Source organism: Gigantopelta aegis, chromosome 10, assembly GCF_016097555.1.
Source record: "Gigantopelta aegis isolate Gae_Host chromosome 10, Gae_host_genome, whole genome shotgun sequence".
Lineage (NCBI taxonomy): Eukaryota > Metazoa > Mollusca > Gastropoda > Neomphalida > Peltospiridae > Gigantopelta > Gigantopelta aegis.
The window spans coordinates 17,604,124-17,624,261 of NC_054708.1; the positions used below are offsets into that span (position 1 = coordinate 17,604,124).

Below are 20,138 nucleotides of genomic sequence, written 5' to 3' on the forward strand. Positions count from 1 at the left end.
TAGCACATACCACAGCCTTTATACATCAGTTGTGGTGCACAGGCTGGAACTAGACACAACCCAATGGGTCCACCATGTGGGATCGATCAGTCGACCTACTATGAGCGAACGCTTTACCTCTGAGCTACGTCCCGCTCCATATACAAAAGAAGCCTTAAGTGGGGTTGGGGTTGTGCTGAGGGTCACACCTCCACCAATCGCAAGCATACCATATTCTTCTCTCTCTCTCTCTCTCTCTCTCCCTATAACCATATAACCATAGATTAAAATATGTTGAGTGCGTCGTTACATAAATGACGTCTCTCTCTCTCTCTCTCTCTCTCTCTCTCTCTCTCTCTCTCTCTCTCTCTCTCTCTCTCTCTCTCTCTGTCTGTCTCTCCCTTCAGCGCGCGCGCTTGTGTATTCCACAATATAATTATAATATTTGATACATTTTTTTTTCAAACTGAGGTTTTGTCACTTGAACTCCCCACCTGAATCCGCGCCTGCTTCATGTTTACAGATATTTTCTTAAATATAGGTCATACTACGATGTGTGCGGATAGGACGATAGAACCGAACATTAGTTTGAAACGCACTATAGAATGATGCTTTTGATATGCAAATGACCTTAGTTATTTATAGGAGAAATAACGTGCATTCAAAAGACACAGAGATTTTTAAAAAGTGGAATTAAGTCAACTTCGTGCATTTTATATGATGATTTGTATATAAAACCTGTCGGGGTTTGGGTTTGTTTTCATGTAAATGCAAAGAAAACAAATATCGAATAGGAAATAAACGTAACATTTGCAAAAAACTTTGGGTCTAAATAATTGAACAGGATAATAGTTCACGAAAATCACACTAACACATGTTTCTTCTATCACGAACAAGCAGCATATAGGTGCGCTTCTATCTGTTGACATATGTCAGTGGTGATGAATCAATAGTATCATATTTACACACGGAGGACAAAACCCATCAAGACTAATAAAGAGTTTATGATCATATATACATGACGTGAATTGTCTATCGGAAAGAATACCACTGTCAGGTATCTCTACACACAAAAAGAGTTGTTTTGTTTAACGACACCACTAGAGCACCTTGATTTATTAGTCATCGCCTATTGGATGTCAAACATTTGGTAATTTCGAAATAGTCTTAGAGAGGAAATTTGCTACATTTTTCATTAGTAGCAAGGGATCTTGTATATGCACCATCCCACAGACAGGATAGCACGTACCAAGGCCTTTGACATACCAGTCGTGGTGCACTTGCTGGAACGAGAAATAGCCCACCGACGGGGATCGATCCCAGTCTCTACATAAATAAATACAAAGCAGGTGAAGGTTTGATAGTGTGGGTAGAGATTTCAAAGAAATATTAATTTATTTTATGATCGACATTTGTATACAAATTGTTTTGTTTCGAAACACACTTTAAGTGGCGGGAGAGTGAGTCTCAAGAAAGTGTTCTATGGACGTAGACGAAAATGTTGTCCATAAAATTAACGTGGCCATGTTTAGAAGTCATTCATGATTGGTAAAGGCTGGGAGGGGTGTGTGGCGTGGAGGGGGGATCGAACGATACCCCAGACAAAAGGATCCGCTAGGGTCATAACTCCAAGACCCTGGAAGTCCTAGTTATTTTTCGTTTTTCATAAGCATTTTGAGAAGCGATACTTTTCATTAACTGTATTATTTAGTATCTATGTTCTGATTTAAATATAAAGGAGACGGAGTTGTTTGGGTTGGGTTTTTTTGGTTTTTTGTTGTTGGTGGGGGTTTTTTTTTTTTTGGGGGGGGGGGGGGGGGGGGGGTCGTTGGGGTTTTTTTTTTTAGATTACTTTGAAACAAAATCAGGAACCAAATCTATAAGAAAGGGAAGGCAATTGCAGCTTAGACTGGTAATAAATCTAATTTGTGACGGTGTTTATTTGTTTGTTTGTTTTCACTGCAGGGTAGTTATTATGCAAAGTATGTTCTAATATAAATATAAAGGAGATGCTGCTTTTTTTTCAGACTGCTTCGAAACGAAATCAGGAACAAAATCTATAAAAGCGTGAAAGCAATAACAGCTATGACTGGTAGTCAATATAATTTGTGACGGTGTTTATTTGTGCAAAATACTAGTTTCAAATTTTAAAAAATTCCATTGCGGGATTGTATTTCTGCAAAGTGCATTGGAAGCTGAAAGCAATGCAAAAAATGCTAGCGTAATTTAGTGCGCAAATTGAGGTTGATAGCAAAAAGCTTCTTTACATCTTTTAAATGCCATGTCACATCACAGAGGTTTTTGCAAGAAGATTAATTGAAAAGTGTCATGCTCTTTATATATGTCTCCTGCCTGGATGGACTGTTACGATGCTTTTGTCATTTTTCTTCTTTTTTCTTTTAATTTCCATTAGAAACCGTTAAAAATTGTTAAAATTTTTAGCAAAAGAAATTGTTTTAGTGTACGGCATCCATGACGACAAAATAAATAGTAGATATGTCTATACTGCCATAATATGATAAAAAGAAGTAACAGCAAAATTTAATGTTCTGAAACCTGAAGCCGTGTTGCTTTCCTTGCGTGCAGTTAGGCCCCTACTTCCTTTCAAAAATGAATTTTATGAAAATACAGGCGGACGTTTATCAAGAATGAAGTATGATGAATAGTCGTATATCATGTTTTAACACACTTAATGAACAAGCAAAAAAAATATATTCGAACAAAACTTTTCGTTTTTAGAACATCGGAGTATAACAGTAACAGTCACGTTTCCTGTTGGTTGTAGAAGGTACATTAAAAAAATAATAACAATAAAGCCAGACGTTTTATCTGAATTCAGGGGAAATATTTTTACAATTGAGTTAAGACTCTTTTTTTCAAATGTTTATAAGACAATTTTAGCAGTTTAGTTGCCAGTTTTGTTTGTTACTGTTGCAACCATAGATGATATTATTATTCTTTATTGCATTAGGCCAACTGGCCCTTGAGCATAGAAAATAACATTAAGTAAATACATTATAAAACAGGAGGTGTATATATACATGCATTCCATATATAAATGCTAACAATGTAATAATAATAAGAGGATAAGCTAATTAATACAACACAATTAAATAATTTAGGATATAGACACACACAAATAATATTAATATTATACATGAGTTATGCTGGAGAAGCTTTAAATTAATTATATAATATATTATTTCGGTGTTGAAATGCTCTATAGCAAAACAGAGCTAGTTTCCTCAATAACTGAACACTTTCACTGTTACATAATTGAATAAATTTGAACATACTAGGATTTCTTGTATAAAATTCAGGAATATATCTTCTACGAATGGTATTATAAATAGGACATAAGTATAAAATGGTATTCGTCTTCAATAACGTTACAGTTATAACATACTCGGTCTTCGAGTAATACAGCATTTGGCTTTTCCCACCTTCCGGTTTCGACAGATAGCCTATGTGCTGATACACGAAGTCTAGTCAATGCAAATCTAAATTTTTCAACATACACACAGTCTAAATATTGCTTATAACTAAATGTATCTGAGAAATTACGATATAATACAGCTCTTGTAGATTGTACTAGTCGTGATCGCCAGCTCTGTATATATATATGTCTTTTAATCTCAGTGTAAATAATTTTTAAAAATGTACTTCGTTTGTAACTCCTTGGTTCAACCATACTTCAGAGAAGCCGGTTTCATTCATTAAATTTCTCACATTTATGGCCCAGTTAATCTTGTTAGGAAATATAACAATGTCATTTAACATCATGTCGTAACACATTTTGACATATTTTCTATTATCGGATTTTATAATTTTTAACCAGAATTTAACAATTCTATAGTGTCTATTTATGATCATAGGGAATTTACCAAGTTCACCATATACAAAATCGTTTTGACAATTCTGTTTAACCCCAAGCAGTTGTTTACAGAATTTTAGGTGTACTCTTTCTATGTATGTTGCCGGGCTAAAACCCAAGACTTCACATCCATAACATAAGATAGGAAATATTAACTTATCAAAAATACAACACACATGACTTGGTTTTAAAGAAATAAATGGATTCAAATATTTTCTCATCTGAAACATGCCCTTTTGTGATTGACCTACTAACGTTTTCTGCAATTCAATAAAGGATCCCTTTGGGGTAAACACTACTCCTAAATAAGAAAGGTCACCACTTTTCACTTTTGAGTGTAGATGGTGACGTCACAGCAATACCCCCCCCCCCCCCCCCCTCTCTCTCTCTCCCCCCTCTCTCTCTCTCTCTCTCTCTCTCTGATTAAACTTTCGCGGCTAATATATACATGTAATTTAAAAAAAAAAAAAAAAAACACTTCTGATAATGCCTTCATTTTAAAGATCTGTGAAACTAGCTAAACGATCAGTTATGTTACCGAATCTTAACTGGACCGAAATTCGAATTTTTCTCAAACGCAGTTGTTATTATTATCATTATTATTATTAAACAGGCTAATAAATTCGGCCAGTTATCGGTGTCTACAATTGTACTTCTTATTTATGTTCATTATCTTTTAAAGACAGTGTACTTCTACTTCAATTTAATTTGTATTTGTTTATGCGATACTTGTTATTCATTGTGAAACTGTTGCGTCTTGTACTGTAACCGAGATACCCCACCGCACCCCACCCCCACCCCCAATACACGCGACAACAAGCGAACGAAGTAGTCTAGATACCTACTAAGCTATATGGTCAGATACAATGGGGAAAATATGCCTTATTAGTTCTTGCACGTATCTAGGTGCTTTTCGCTCATTAAGGATTCATTAATTCTATACCTTGCTGCCTCCTTGACAAATTGATACCATATAATCTATTAAGCACATTGATCAACAAACATAAATCTAATGCGGCGGATACAAGTTGGATCGAACTACTTGTACTTTTTTTCTTCTACTTCTTTTCGTTTTTTCCCCCCTTTTTTTCAAATTAAACTGACAACAGTGTTTGAGCGGTTTGCTTCAAGATGATTTTTATCACGGAGGCTTAAACGTCGGGGCGTTGTCAATATTAGCACAAGGTCACTTGGCGCTCGTTTTTAATCGACATAAAAAATGGAAAAGCAATGTCCACAACTTGAAGCGAACTTTAGGATTTTGCCTAAAGAATTATGAAGGGTCAGAGGCAGGCGAACCACCATCAGAACTTGGATTTAGTTCAGTGGTAGAGTGCCTCTAAAGTGCAACTCCTATTGAGACGCCCCGCCGTACTCATTGCCACACGACTAAAGACAAACATTCAGGGGTTTTTTTGTTGCCAAAATGACCTAAGTACACGATAGTCATAGATTGTTTCTAGTCTACTTGGGGAGATTTATAAATGAAACATATAACTGGCAAGTTCAACGCTAAAATATTGATACACGATTCGTTCATCACATGTGACTATCCTTAAACCACACTTTTTTGTCTTTCTAGAATGGGAATATTTCTTGTTAATGCTAATGCTAAGTACAAGAAGATAATATATAGGCTGCCCAAGACTTCAACTTAAAAGATGTTTTATACGTGGGCCATTATCTTACTTTTATTAGGGTTTTTGGGGGGTTTTTTTTTAATTATTGAAGAATGTGTCACATTGCTTTGTACTGTGTTTGTAAAACAAAAAATTAAGTATGCTGATGCTTTATAGTCTTATGATCTTATGATTTCTGAATGAATCATATTCATTTAACACATCAATATATTAATTATGCAGTGACCTTCACTATTTTGAAATCACTTGAGAAGATTCTGGTTTCCTCTGAAAGGAACCATGCAACATGTCTTGGTTTGTCATTATATATCACAGGCTGTTTGTTGTTCGACGTTACGGTGTTGACATGTTTATTGCTAAATGTTTACTGTTGCTAAATAATCCGTAAGTGTAATTTCATCCTGAGAAACCACTATTCCATCTTGAAGGCTTTATCAATTGACTGATTACTATACAATACTGAAAGATATCAGTTTTGGGTTACTTTGATTTAGGTTCAATCTCATGGCCCTGATTTATAACATGGCAATTTCAAGTGTTTCACCTTATTAAATCAAACATCCTAATGTTAGGTTCGTCCTGGGGTGTCATTAAACATCCATTCATTCATTCATTTCTAATGTTAGGTGCCTTTGTGCTAAACAAAACAATTGTCTGCGAGTTTCTAATTAATATCTAAGTGATGTTTCTCTCAGTATTGATACTTTTATCAATTTTAGCGGTGGGTAATACAATAATACATGTTTTGGGAGAATGACCCACGTAGTTTCTCGAAGTCAGGTCACTCGTCGCTGTCTTTGATATACCAGTTGTGGATCGCTGGGTGAAACGAGCTACAAATGTAGCCTTTAAGGCCCCGTATCCATAGACTGTTCCCTTGTGAACTTGTGACCTTGTGGCGTTGTGACTTCGTGACCTGGCCTTGTATTCTCTGTATCCATAGCATGTTCCCTGTGGCTTGTGCACTACTGATTTATTCTACTTATCACCGCGTGATTATCTTGTAAAACAACCGTTGAACAGATTTGGAAATCAAGGAAATCATAAAAGCTTTTAATGCAAAAATAATTTTGTTTACAATTGTCATGGTAATCCTTGTCCTCTCATCTCTTCATTAAATTCAGATTCACCCATATTGAGAATAGTTTCACAAGACTGTCAACACAAAAATGGCTTGTACGCTCTTGTGGCATATGAAAAAGAATGAGCATTTTCATTCCCTGTGTTCCCGGTTAGTAGGTCGCACGTGCCGTGCACAAGGCCACATGTTCCCCGGGTTCAACCTATGGGAACGGCCACTAAGCAAAACAAAGATTAATTGTCTAAGCGAACACGGAACAAGGGAACACACCACAAGGGAACAGTCTATGGATACGGGGCCTAATATAGCTGTTGTGGAGCAGGGAAAATTAAGACCATATTTTATCTCAGGTTAGCGCCATTCGACTAAGCTACACCGATCGCATTATCTGAAAACACCTCTTTACAACGACATTACATAATCACAGATGCCGTAGCACGTTGGCAGTACACACACAGCCACAGCCTTGATTTCGTAGTGAGCCGACTATGTCACATGCTGTCCAAGCTACCGATGTCTGCGAAATCTGTAGACATGTATTGCTTCTGCAAATAAGCCTTTAGTTAACTAATTAAGGGATTAACTTCGAACAATAAATCTTCTATTTTCATGATATTTTGTAAACAAAACGGGTACATCGTAGCTGTCTTGATTAGACTGACGGTGAATGCGCCTTATTTTTATATTTAATGATGTTCGTTTTGTTGGGGGTTTTTTTTTTTTTTTTTTGGGGGGGGGGGGGTTAAACATTTAATGTATGTATGTGCATTTGTTGATTTTAATAATAATTGTAATGCTACTGAGTCATCAGTTAATATTAATTAGTATTTTTTGTTACGTTATTTTGGCAATGGAGATAACTCATGACAATTCGATACACCGGCAATTTCGATATAACGACAAAGTGACCCAGGGACGAACATGGTCGTTGTAACGAGGTCTGACTGTATATATACTGTGTTTTTAAATTCGTTGACTGCACTGGTCCACGAATTACACGAAAATTAGACGACGAATAAATGAGATTTCACAGTACTTTTGCCATATTTTTATCACTTAGACCCGTGCTTAGAAATTAATAACGAATGCATTTATAAATGTGTTTAAACAGCCACAGACGTAACAACGTTCTGGGTTTCAATCGATTCGCGCAAGTCCTGAATGTCATCTGTTTTCAATCAAGGCTGCTTTGTTTGGCGTCAAGAGACCAATATATTGGCTGAAACCTTAGAAAGCTGAAACGTAATAACCAGCACTTTTGTACAAACAACAAAAAATCAAGGAAATGAAAGAATTCATGTTCATTTTGTTGTAGCAAATACCCAAAAAAAATCTTAGAGGTAAAATGACACGCGTACACACTGAGAGAGAGAGAGAGAGAGAGAGAGAGAGAGAGAGAGAGAGAGAGAGAGAGAGAGAGAGAGAGAGAGAGAGAGAGAGGGCGAAGGAAGGGGGACAAAAAGACGGAAATTACATTTTAATGCTGACTTTCATGATATATAATCTCAACACTTTTTTTTAATATTAAGCGTACAGATTGAGGCTCGTATCCGCTGCTAGTATTTGCAATTGCTAATTTCGGAAGAAACTCGATTTTCAATTAGAACATTGGGTATTGCATATGCACATTTGCACAAAATCACATACCAGTTGTGCAGCACTGGTTATAAAATGAATCAGTGCAACGAGTCTACCGAGGACGATTGATCTACATTATATCGCATCTCAGACGATCATCCTACCACTAAAAGCGATCCCACCCGATACGAGTGCCTCGAAAATAGCCGAACGTGACACGACATTTCAATTCCATCTGTTTCCATGCGATCGGTTATTCTCGTACCAGGCACTCGTATCGTATGGAGTCGCCTTAAGACACATCACGCTTGTAGAGAAGGTGAGGAAACGAGATAATTAATTTAAAACATAGAAGACAGAGTGGGCGGGAATGACAAGTAGGGACGTCAGAGTTGGTAGGGTTGGATCGGTAGAAGCTGGGGGAAAAGGCATGACTACAAGAAAACCATTTTCTAAAGCATTCTAGGACGTTCTTCCTATAAAGAACTAAAAATATAATAATGATAATAATAATAACTGTAGTAGTAGAAGTAGTACTTAGTAACATTAGTAGTACATGTAGTAGTAGAAGTAGTAATAGCAACACCAACAGCAGCAATTGTTTTTGTTGTTGTTGTTGTATTGATAGTAGCAATATATGTTGCTGTTGCTGCTGCTATGGTTATTTTGCTTCTTGCCACTTTGCTCGATCTGATTATTGCAACCTTAAACTAATATAATTATAGCATATGCAATTACCTGCATGATGAATTTTAATGCTCTGCTACTTCTATTACCACGTTATTCAGTCACGTGTAAACGCTTCGCATAAAAGCATTTTTTCCTAATTATTCTATACCATAAGCGTCAAGCGTAATATTATCTGATATTGTTGTTGGCGATTCCGCTAATAACTCCTTAAATTGTGAGATTAACTTTCTTTTCTAGTTTTTAGTGTTTTTATTTGCCCCTCCATGGCAACGTGGCGAGTGTTTCCACGTGAACGAAGCAAACAAAAAGGTAATATAATAATAACTGACTTAAATTACTAATGCTTAGACATCCGGATATTTGAGAGCACCAATCAATAGAAATGTAAAGCCCTCATTCTTCCAAAAAATAATAATAATAATAAAAAATAATTAAAAAACTCACAAAACTCCCCCCCCCCCCCCCCCCCCCCCCAAAACCCAAGTCAATAACAAGTTACAGAGTTGCTCCAAAATGTAATTTGCCTTTTTATCCACCATAAAAACGTATACGATTTTATCAAACTAAAAGTAGATATTTTAAGATTATCTCACGAATTAACGTTCATGTAGTGGATGGATAACTTTCTATTTAGGGAAATGTTTAATCAGTTTTAATCAGTTAAAATAAAATTAAAATACCCAGTGAAGAATACTGCACCCGTCTTAAAATGTTTTAACTTCATTTTGTTTTTTAATGGGAGCAACAATAACCCAGAGGCTTACTATAAGTCCTTAATAGAGGAAATTCATACGTTAAATCATTAATATGTTCTTTTAAATGCTTTCTCAACCATACAGATATCATGTAATACAAAATTTTAAAATTCATTCAACTTATTTGGTAGAAAGATGGACAAAAAAAAGGAAGAAGAAAACCCTGTCAGTTTGTTTGTTGGTTTTGTTTTTGTGGGTTTTTCCCATTTTTGTTTTAGTATATTTTACTCACAAACTTTGTCAAACCTCTAGATTGAGAATTCGCCATAAGAAAGGTATCCGAGTAGGATTTTGTGGATAGACTCGGCGTCGACCTACCCCCACCCCCACCCCACACACACACACACCTCCCCGATTATTAATACATACAATGTGCATAAGAATATAAATCAACTGTTGTTCGACAGTTTAGTAAACATATTACATTGTATACCTTACTCGGTTTATTTTTAAGCGATCCCGTGCTTTATCTTTATACACATGCGTCACGTGCTTCTATTCAACTTTTAAAATAAAGGCAACGCCACACGACACTAGTGCTTCGTGCAACCTATGATTTGGATGAAATCATAATGTTGTGTGTATGTGTGCGTGTGAGAGAGAGAGAGAGAGAGAGAGAGAGAGAGAGATGCATTCTGTATTTACCATATCACGACGAGGTAATAGTGATGGTGTGGGGGGAGGGGGGGGGGGGTGTATTCTCGTGGGTGTCTGGATATCGACTGAAATTTCTGACGACAAAATAAGTTTGGTTTTTTATTTGTTTTTGACAGCAAGAACAAACGTAAACCGGCAATCGTTTCAGTTGAACTGGTCAATATAACGATATTTCCCCACAGTAAGTCTTTTCAGGCCATACTGTCCCCCGCGGCTGTCATGTCGCACAGAAAAATAATTAACCTGAATTCCACAAAGTATTTCAGATAATCCTACATTTTGAGATAAACGTATCTTATTTGAAAATAGAGCCAGTTGACGAAACCTGCGACATACACTTCTGTCTCATAAAATCATTTCAATAACCTGACAGCATAATATTATTAAAGTCGCAGACCCTAGTTTCAACTGTGCAAAACGTGTGTCCAGTCCTTTTGTGTGTTTGTGTGTGTGTGTGTGTGTGTGTGTGTGTGTGTGTTGTGTGTGTGTCTGTGTGTGTCTCTCTCTGTGTGTGTGTCTGTGTCTGTGTGCGTGCGTGTGTGCGTGCGTGTGTGTGTCTGTGTGTGTGTGTGTGTCTGTGTGTGTGTGCAATAAAACCTCATTAAATTCCTTGGAATTTAAATGCATTTATGCGGGGGTTAAGGCGTGTTTATTTTGGGACTATTTGGCGTTGCGGTAAGCAATATATATATATATATATATATATATATATATATATATACACACACACACACACACACACACACACTTCTACATGTATATATATATATATATATATATATATATATATATATATATATATATATATATATATATACACACACACACACACACAATAAAATATGTTTTCAATCAAAACCGTGAAAATTGACACTACGTTTGGTTAATCTACAAACTAGAAAGTACAGCTCCCCAATCAGGGTTTCTGCCCAAAAGAAATGTTTGGGTGTGGCGCTATGGAATTAATATTTACAATGCGTGTGCTGCATGCACCTGTTGGGTTAGATTTAGGGTTGGGGTTAAGAAAATCACACAGTAATAATAAGAGCCGAAAGGTTAATATATACATACATTTGGGTATGGCGCAGTACCCGTTTTACCCTCTGGCAGAATGCCTGCCAATTTCAAACAGGCTTCCAGCTACCATTAATTGTGAAAAGCCGAGTGACGAGCTACCACTAACATTAAGTGACAAAACGAATTTAACATCAGTAGTTAACGACGACCCAAATACCTGTACATGTAGTATGGTACATCCTAATGCTTTTGCAAATCATGTGCGTTGAGTTCGAGTCAATTAAATAACCATCAGACAGCAGATCTTATTTTAGTACACAGCAAAACTAGAGTTGAGTTCAACAATACTAGCATAATCCCAATGTACCCGTTTCATTGTAGTAAACCTTTATTAGGACCATAATTATTTTTTGCAGGTGACCTAAAGTCTATTAATTGCTTTGTGTATATACACGGTGTGCTTCTGGTCGTTCGAATGTTTGTATGAGCCCAAACTGGATTTTACCTGCCAATAAGTGTTTAAAAGGTCCTTATAGTCAGGGGATTTAAGCCTGAGCGTACAAGTACCTTAAAGTCTTGGAAATTAATGGATATCGGGGGGGGGGGGGGGGGGGGGGGGTAGAAAGATTATTGTAAGAGAACTGCTATTTAAAAGATGTCACAGTACTTGAAATGCAGTGCTGAATTTCAAAATGTTTTCGAACTAATAACCAGCTAGTATGGGTACTTTTGGTCTGTTTTGTTTTTATTACGTACACTCAAATTATTTTGTGGCAGAAAGTCGGCATATATAACCTTTATTTTCATGGTATACGAATATACATGAGAATTTATGGAATGTGTGGAATGGAAAAATAAATCTTATAAAATATTCAACTCGAAGCAGACAGACTAATGTTAAGGTTTATTAAACAGGTTTATAACGCTTACTTTGAGATCTAAATGGGGTGGGGTGTATACGTTTTAAAATATGAAAGGTATGACATACTAAGACTGACTCCCAACTTCATCATGATATACGGCATTCATTATATGGCTGAAGAAAAAGTTCCTTATATGTTGAGGGATCATATTATTATTTCATTATCTTTTGCCAGAGCGTTTACTTCAGTTAGCCTGTATGTACTGGATAATGAAACCTTGCTAAGTTTGGAATAAATTTTGACCAGAAATTCAAAATTGTGAAAACGTCTAATTTTTCATTTAAAAAAACAAAAACCCAGTAAACTAGGATGTTCCTTGCGTACTATCCAAAACTTAATAATTTTACTGGTGGTCTGGTGGTTTAGAAATATTTGATTTAAGTATGCGTATTTCAATACCAGCCCCCAGCCCCCAATCCAGGGCGAGTGTTCCGTCTTGTTCAGTGGGGGAGATGTAAAGTAGCATCCAAAACTCCACGGGTGCACTGCGATAATGGCATCGTCTAGCCGAGAGTGCGATTCCATATGGGGGGATAATTATTTCACGACGAAGGAAGGAAGGAAATGTTTTATTTAATGACGCACTCAACACATTTTAATTACGGTTATGTGGCGTCGGACATATGGTTAAGGACCACAGAGATACAGAGAGAGAAAACCCGCTGTCGCCACTTCATGGGCTACTATTTTCGATTAGCAGCAAGGGATCTTTTATATGCACCATCCCACAGACAGGATAACACACACCACGGCCTTTAATATACCAGTCGTGGTGCACTGGTTGGAGCGAGAAATAGCCCAATGGAAGGAAGGAAATGTTTTATTTAACGACGCACTCAACACATTTTATTTACGGTTATATGGTGTCAGACATATGGTTAAGGACCACACAGATATTGAAGGAGGAAACCCGCTGTCGCCACTTCATGGGCTACTCTTTTCGGTTGGCAGCAAGGGATCTTTTAAATGCACCATCCCATAGACAGGATAGCACATACCACGGCCTTTGATGTACCACTCGTGATGCACTGGCTGGAGCGAGAAATAGCCCAATGGGCCAACTGACGGGGTATTTCACGACGAGAACTCAGGTTCCATGTATCCTTAACTAAACTGACAGCAATGGTTAGAGTGAAGATAAAAAGATGGTTTAGTCAGAATATCATGCCTTGGAAATTAGGTAGACGATTTGTTGGGTTTCAGGGGCGTGTTGGCGAAGGGGGAGTGGAGGAGGGCAAAAGCTTAATTTCATATTATTTCCAATAGAAGAGCGTCGGCAAGGTTTAAAGTACCAGATAGCTAATGGAAAACTAATGAATAGGTTAGAGAGGAGATCATTTCTTGGAAATAGGTTTTTTAATGTCACCTTGGAATAAAATTAAACCAACGCAATTTCTACTTATAGATATGAGTTGATTTCGAAGGGTTTGGGGTGGGGGTTTTTGGGGGGCGGGTTAAATAAAAAGAAGAGAGGGTAGCCTATATCCACATCCATTAGGCCTTTTTAACAGCTTCCGGTCCATCTGGTCGCTTCTTCTCTTTTGATCTGCATTGTCGACAGCCAACTTTGGCCTGGCATGATGCAGCACTTTTGCTCTCATATCGACTACCGTACACACATCGTGCTAAATATTGCGAACAAAGATGAACTATATAAATACAACATCCAGTACATGGCCGCTGCCATCTTTGTCATTACGACTTGTCACAGAAGTGGCTATATACTAGTATACGGCGGTCGTGATACTTCCACGGCTAATGAGGGCTGGCATTCATATTTTGAGGGAAAATTCCCAGTGTAACGTCATCACAATCCACCTCTTGTGCGAAGTACGGGTTATATCAAATGCGTATAATTCTAAAGCTCATGTTTTTTGTTTAGTTGTTGTCTTGTGAGGGAGGGGGTGTTTGGAGGAAAATGGGTTTGACCCTAAATATCGATTACGGTAGGACTAACGAAACGTGGCTGTATGAACAACATTCGTGTATTTTTAAAAGGTGCAGACCCATATATAATTACCGTAGTCATAAAGGGGTGGGCGCGGAACTTTGTTGGGGGATATATATTATAACAAGCATAAATAAGAAACTCCTCTCTCTCTCTCTCTCTCTCTCTCTCTCTCTCTCTCTCTCTCTCTCTCTCTCTCTCTCTCTCTCTCTCTCTCTCTCTCTCTCTCTCTCTCTCTAACACACACACACACACACACACACACGTGTACGTTACTTCGTATATCATACACCAGTATGTTAATTTCAGCGTATCTGTATCAGACACAATATTATACAGATATAATATTCGAGAAATAATCAAAAAGGTAAAATGAACGAATTAATGCACAGACACTCCAGCACAAAAAAAAACACTGGCTCTTCAGTGTCAAAAAGCAAATAAAATGACACAGCAATGCATAGGGAAACGACATATCGGTTATCAATAAATGTTCATGGATTACTGGTGGGTATCCTTCATTTCATTAGATGTAAATAATGTCAAATTTTCTATTACATTTTAAGTATATGGAGTTTCTAAAATCCACACTCCATGTCACGTTTAGGGACAGAACTGAGTTTTTGACTGTTTCCGACTAATCAAATTTTGTAACGACTAAAATTACGTACTAAATACAGATTCAAGTTTAGAATATCAATATCTTTATAGTCATTATGTTTCAGGTCGCCCTAATGTCTGTGACTAAAATTATTAGAAAATAAACTAAGTTTGGTCTAGTACAAACAAGATATAGCAATCATAAATATATTTAATATACACCCACTGCTAGGTTATGCCGATTTTTTTTTTTTTTTTTTTTTTTTAATATTTAATTATAGTCGTTACAAAGTGTTAATCGGCAACATCTCAACAATGACAGCAAACTTGGGACACACTCCTTAAATGCAATACTTTACGATTTAAATATTGAACTTTGTCAAGGGCGGATTATGCTTTAGGTAAGGGGTTTCGAAACAATATGTAAATGTTTATAATTTGAAATTATAAATTTTACGTGAACATCAATTTAGATCTACGTGGTGGGGTTGGGGTTTTTTTCGCCGGGGGGTGGGTGGGGGGCTCGTGCAACTGGGGGACCCCCCCCCCCCCCCCCCCCATAATCCGCCCGTTTGTTCTTCAACTTGTTTTCTTTTCTATCCTGTTTATTCTTTCCTCACCCCTATCCTGTTATTATCAAAAACACAATGTAGACCCTAGTTCAAGTAGTCTGCTGTTAGTAAGCTAGACGGAAATTTGGACAATTATAATAGCTCTAACTGTGACTGTCCACATGTCCGTCTATAGTCCTTTTTTTTTTTTTTTTATAAAAATGGAATTTACTACAAGTTATTTAATTATAAGCCGATTGTTTTCTAAATTATTTCCAAAATACTTTTACACTTCTTCTTACTTCAAAACCCAAATTGAAAAAAATTGTAGTAGGATGGGCGATTATGGGACGGACTATAGCTCTAGCGCAGTAGCGGCAGAGTACTTACTCAGTGGGCTAAAAACAATGCAACACCTACCTTCGCCATTTGCGTCGAAAGACTGCTTTCGCGCAGAATTCCCTGTCCCCATTGTACAGCCAATTTTGACAGCGTTCGTGTGACCACACTTCGACCGGTGGTCCGCATCAAACAGTAGTGGAAAGAGTTATATACCAGTATTTATGAAGAAGATACGCGACTTTACATATTATTCCATAAAGTTACACAGTTGGAAAACCGCTGATGTTTAGTTTTCATTTTGAAACAAGTCGATCTGTCAAGCTCATACCATCATGGTTCGACACTATTGATCTCGAAACACCAACAATATGTGAAAATAGTTTTAGGTGTAAAACGCCTGCTGAATCAATAATAAAAAGATATTGTACGTCCGTTCGCTCTTTAGACGACGAATAGTAGGACCGGCTCGTTAGGTCTACATCATGTTTTCTTCCAAATAATATGTGCTACTTATTACAACGAAAATAACTCATCTGAAGCAGAAGAAACTAGCACTTGTTATCCATTCACTACTCTGTTATTTTGCTTCATTTCCTAGCGTACATTTCGATTTGGTTTTTCATTAAACTGATTCACCGAACAGAAAATCGATAGCTTGGTTAGTTTCGATAGACACTTGTGACACTGTATAGATCTTCCCTCGTCTTAGTGTTGGTAATCGAGACTACAATTGGACTAGATTTGTATGTTACTGTATTAATCGTGAAGACAGTCTAGATATGAATGAACGAGCGTGTGGAATGCTGCATGGGTGGGCTTTGTTGCATAAATTACCGGCCTCGGTGGCGTCGTGGTAGGCCATCGGTCTACAGGCTGGTAGGTACTGGGTTCGGATCCTTGTCGAGGCATGGGATTTTTAATCCAGATACCGACTCCAAACCCTGAGTGAATGATCCGCAAGGCTCAATGGGTAGGTGTAAACCATTTGCACCGACCAGTGATCCATAACTGGTTCAACAAAGGCCATGCTTTGTGCTATCCTGCCTGTGGGAAGAGCAAATAAAAGATCCCTTGCTGCTAATCGGAAGAGTAGCCCATATAGTGGCGACAGCGGATTTCCTCTCAAAATCTGTGTGGTCCTTAACCATATGCCTGATGCCATATAACCGTAAATAAAACATTTCTTTCTTTTGTTGCATAAAAGAAAAAAGTACCGAATTATATAACCATAACGATAAATAAGTTTTAGGGATGTCTGCAAGATTTTTCTAGGAACAAGGAAACTTACACAGTGCACTTATTAAATGTATCGTCCGTTAACCTGTTTCGATGGTTGCGTCGTTTGTGCGCAAAAGTAGGCCTACGTACAATTAAATATTTCTGACGTCGTTGACTTTTGCATGGGGAAAGTAAACAGCGAGATTGAACTTAACCCACTCATAAACACCTTAATACCTTTTTATGATTTTCAAAGACTGTAAGTTGAAAGAAAACTTAATTTTAAAAATTATTTCTGCCTGTTCTCAGCTGTACTGGTATCTGGTATTGAAGTCACATGATTGTCGCGGCGTCTTCTGGAAAAACTCTCTTTACAGATACTTGCTAAAAATATATGGTCCTTATATATTTTTTAACATAAATATATTTCTGGATATCTGTTTATATATTTATTAAAACTTAGAATGCAGCTTATATTTTTAACCAAATAATTTTACCATTATAACCATTCATTTGCTCGACTTATAACACGATTGCAAGACATCAGAATTGTTATATTTGTTTTACTAAAATGTCTGTTAAAGGCATACTGTCACAGACCACTGACCTATTTAATTGTCTAACAGAGTATTACCTGAACAAAAATAATTTCATTTGTCCCTAAATGTACTTTATTCAACCAGCTTCATAACCACCATGCTCCATTTATTAATGACATTTTGTAAAAATAATTGAATTATGGTAATGGTCCATAATTCAAAAACTAAAATTGCCGAGAGGGATGACATGGATTTCACTCCATCATAGTTTAGTTAAGGTGATGCGATAGCTAGATTTAGTTTCCAACAATTAATGTAATTTTTATTTATTATCCATTTTTAGAGAAATAAGGTCCTTAAATCCGTGACAGTATGCCTTTAACATTGGTTCTCAAGGACTCCCATTTTGTAATTTGCCTTAAAATATTTGTAAAAAAATTTTTTATATAAATTATTATAAGTACATGTTTTGTTGAACGACATACATGCTTTGATAAAACACTGAAAAAAAATGTGTTTGGAAAGCTTTTGCTGTAAGCTATATCACTAAACGTATCACTCACCAAAACAGGTTACGTAGTTAATAATATTTACTGCTGATGCATGCTTCAGTTTTTGAAGTACGTGCGGTAAACTTAGCTACTTAGCGGCCAGTTTAGTGCTCATTTGAAGCGTAGAGATACTAATAAAAAGGTAGGTATTTGAATAACAACTGTCTGTTTATAAATATTGATATGTTTTAGAACCGAAACTGGTTCACCCATGATACAATAAATCATTCAGGCTTCCTCCTTCCTCACTAACACGATATAAATTCATTAATATTTACACATTTTTCGCCGAGACACTTTCGTAATTCTCATTCCAACCAGTGCACCACAACTGGTATATCAAAGGCAGTGGTATCATGGGCGTTGATCGATTGGGGACACTTTTCAACATGCATAACAAACAAATGCACACATCACCCCAACCCCGGGAACAACGTCTCACGGGTATGGTAAAATACTATTTACAACAATACGTTTATCTACATATCTGTTTAACTTTAATATTATGTGTTATAATACGATAGTTCATTTATAGACTGCTAAAATCACTTTAGTTGGGAATTTACATTTCTCCGTTGCATATTATTTTTATTTTTACAAAAGAAAACTCGTGAGTTGCAAAATTAAATCGGACACTGGATTTAACTGAGACATCATTTGCCAGTATAAGTAACAGGAGATTTTCAATACAAAATGAAATGTGTAATTGTCACGTTAAATGGTGCTTGGGGGTTCATGTACGTAAATGTGAAAATTGTCGGTGGATCTCTGGAATAGTGATAGAGATCCATTCACGAGTTAAAGCATGTTTAAGATTGTGCACGTTGTGAATATACACGTGGTTCTCTCGCACCCTACGATCCAACAGACCCCATACCTGCATACTAGGGGACAAATAAGTCATGAGATCTTGCAAGCAGTTTAGTACCTCAATACTGTACCTCTGAAGAAGTCCAGTCGTTAGTTTGGCTGAATGTTGACATGCATTGTCATGCTGAAACAAAAAACCTGGATATTGCTGCATGAACAGAATGACAACTGGAGTGATGATTTTGGCACTGTAATGCTGAGCATTCAGGTCCCATAAATGATGAAAATGATGTCATGAATTCCTGCCCACACTATGACGCTACCACCACCACATCGGTCACGATCAGTGCATGAGGCGACTTTGTACCACCGTGCTCAGACATGTTAGTGACAATTTTCACATGTTCGTGCATGAACCCCCAAGCACCATTTAACCACGTGACAGTTACACATTTTTTTTTTTTTATAGAAAATCTCCTGTCACTTATACTGTCAAATGATGCTTCAATTAAATTCAGTGTCTGATTTGATTTTATAAGTCAGGAGTTTTCTTTTATTTAAGCACATTTACCAAATTGCTTAACTTTTTTGGCTAAGTATATGTTGCCTCTTTGAGATATTTACTAAGAGTACAGAGTTCTTTTTTTTTTCTTTTTTGAAAAGATAATAATTATATAAATAATTATATGTCGTCCTTATTGCACAGTTGACATTTTCTTTCTGATCTTTCTATGCCATAATATCTCCTTATTCAATGCGCATTTGAGTATGACCGATGCGAACACCACACAAGACCACCTCATCGTTCCTGCACCGCCTATAGGAGGACTGCCACTCTGCCGGGACTGGCTTGACAGATTTATGCTTATACGCAACCGCGCTGTTCCAATCATCTTGCCAAATAGAACCGTTATATTGGTTAATATCTGTTTAAAACCATTGTAGTTGACACCAACACTGGCATGGGACAAATTCAAAGCAAACTTGGCAGTAGAATCGGCCTTTTCGTTGCCCTTAATGCCTAAGTGACTGGGTACCCAACAAAATGTAACTTCCTTGTTGGCAATGGATACAAAGACAGTCAGTCAGTTAGCTCAGTCAGTTCAGCGCTCGCCTGAGATGCTTGCGTCGCAGGATCGAACCACCTCGTTGAATCCATTCAACTGATTGGTTTTTTTGCGTTCCAACCAGTGCACCACAACTGGTTAAAGGCCGTGGTATATGCTTTCCTGTCTGTGGGAAAGTGCATATAAAAGATCTCTTGCTGCTTATGACAAAATGTAGCGGGTTTCCTCTGATAACTACGTGTCAGAATTACCAAATGTTTGACATCCAATAGTCGATGATTGATTAATAAATGTGCTCTAGTGTTGTCGTTAAACAAA

General features: G+C 37.0%; 1 protein-coding gene across 1 annotated transcript in view; it reads right to left on the bottom strand.

Moving 5' to 3' along the window:
* LOC121384116 (serine/threonine-protein kinase 32A-like) overlaps positions 1-16,297 on the bottom strand; it is a 122,270-nt gene extending 105,973 nt beyond the window's left edge. Inside the window, exon 1 of the mRNA XM_041514356.1 lies at positions 15,714-16,297. Within this exon, the coding sequence (XP_041370290.1) occupies positions 15,714-15,765 (52 nt within the window). The 5' untranslated portion in view covers positions 15,766-16,297. The remainder of the gene's footprint in view (positions 1-15,713) is intronic.
* Positions 16,298-20,138: the final 3,841 nt, after the last annotated feature.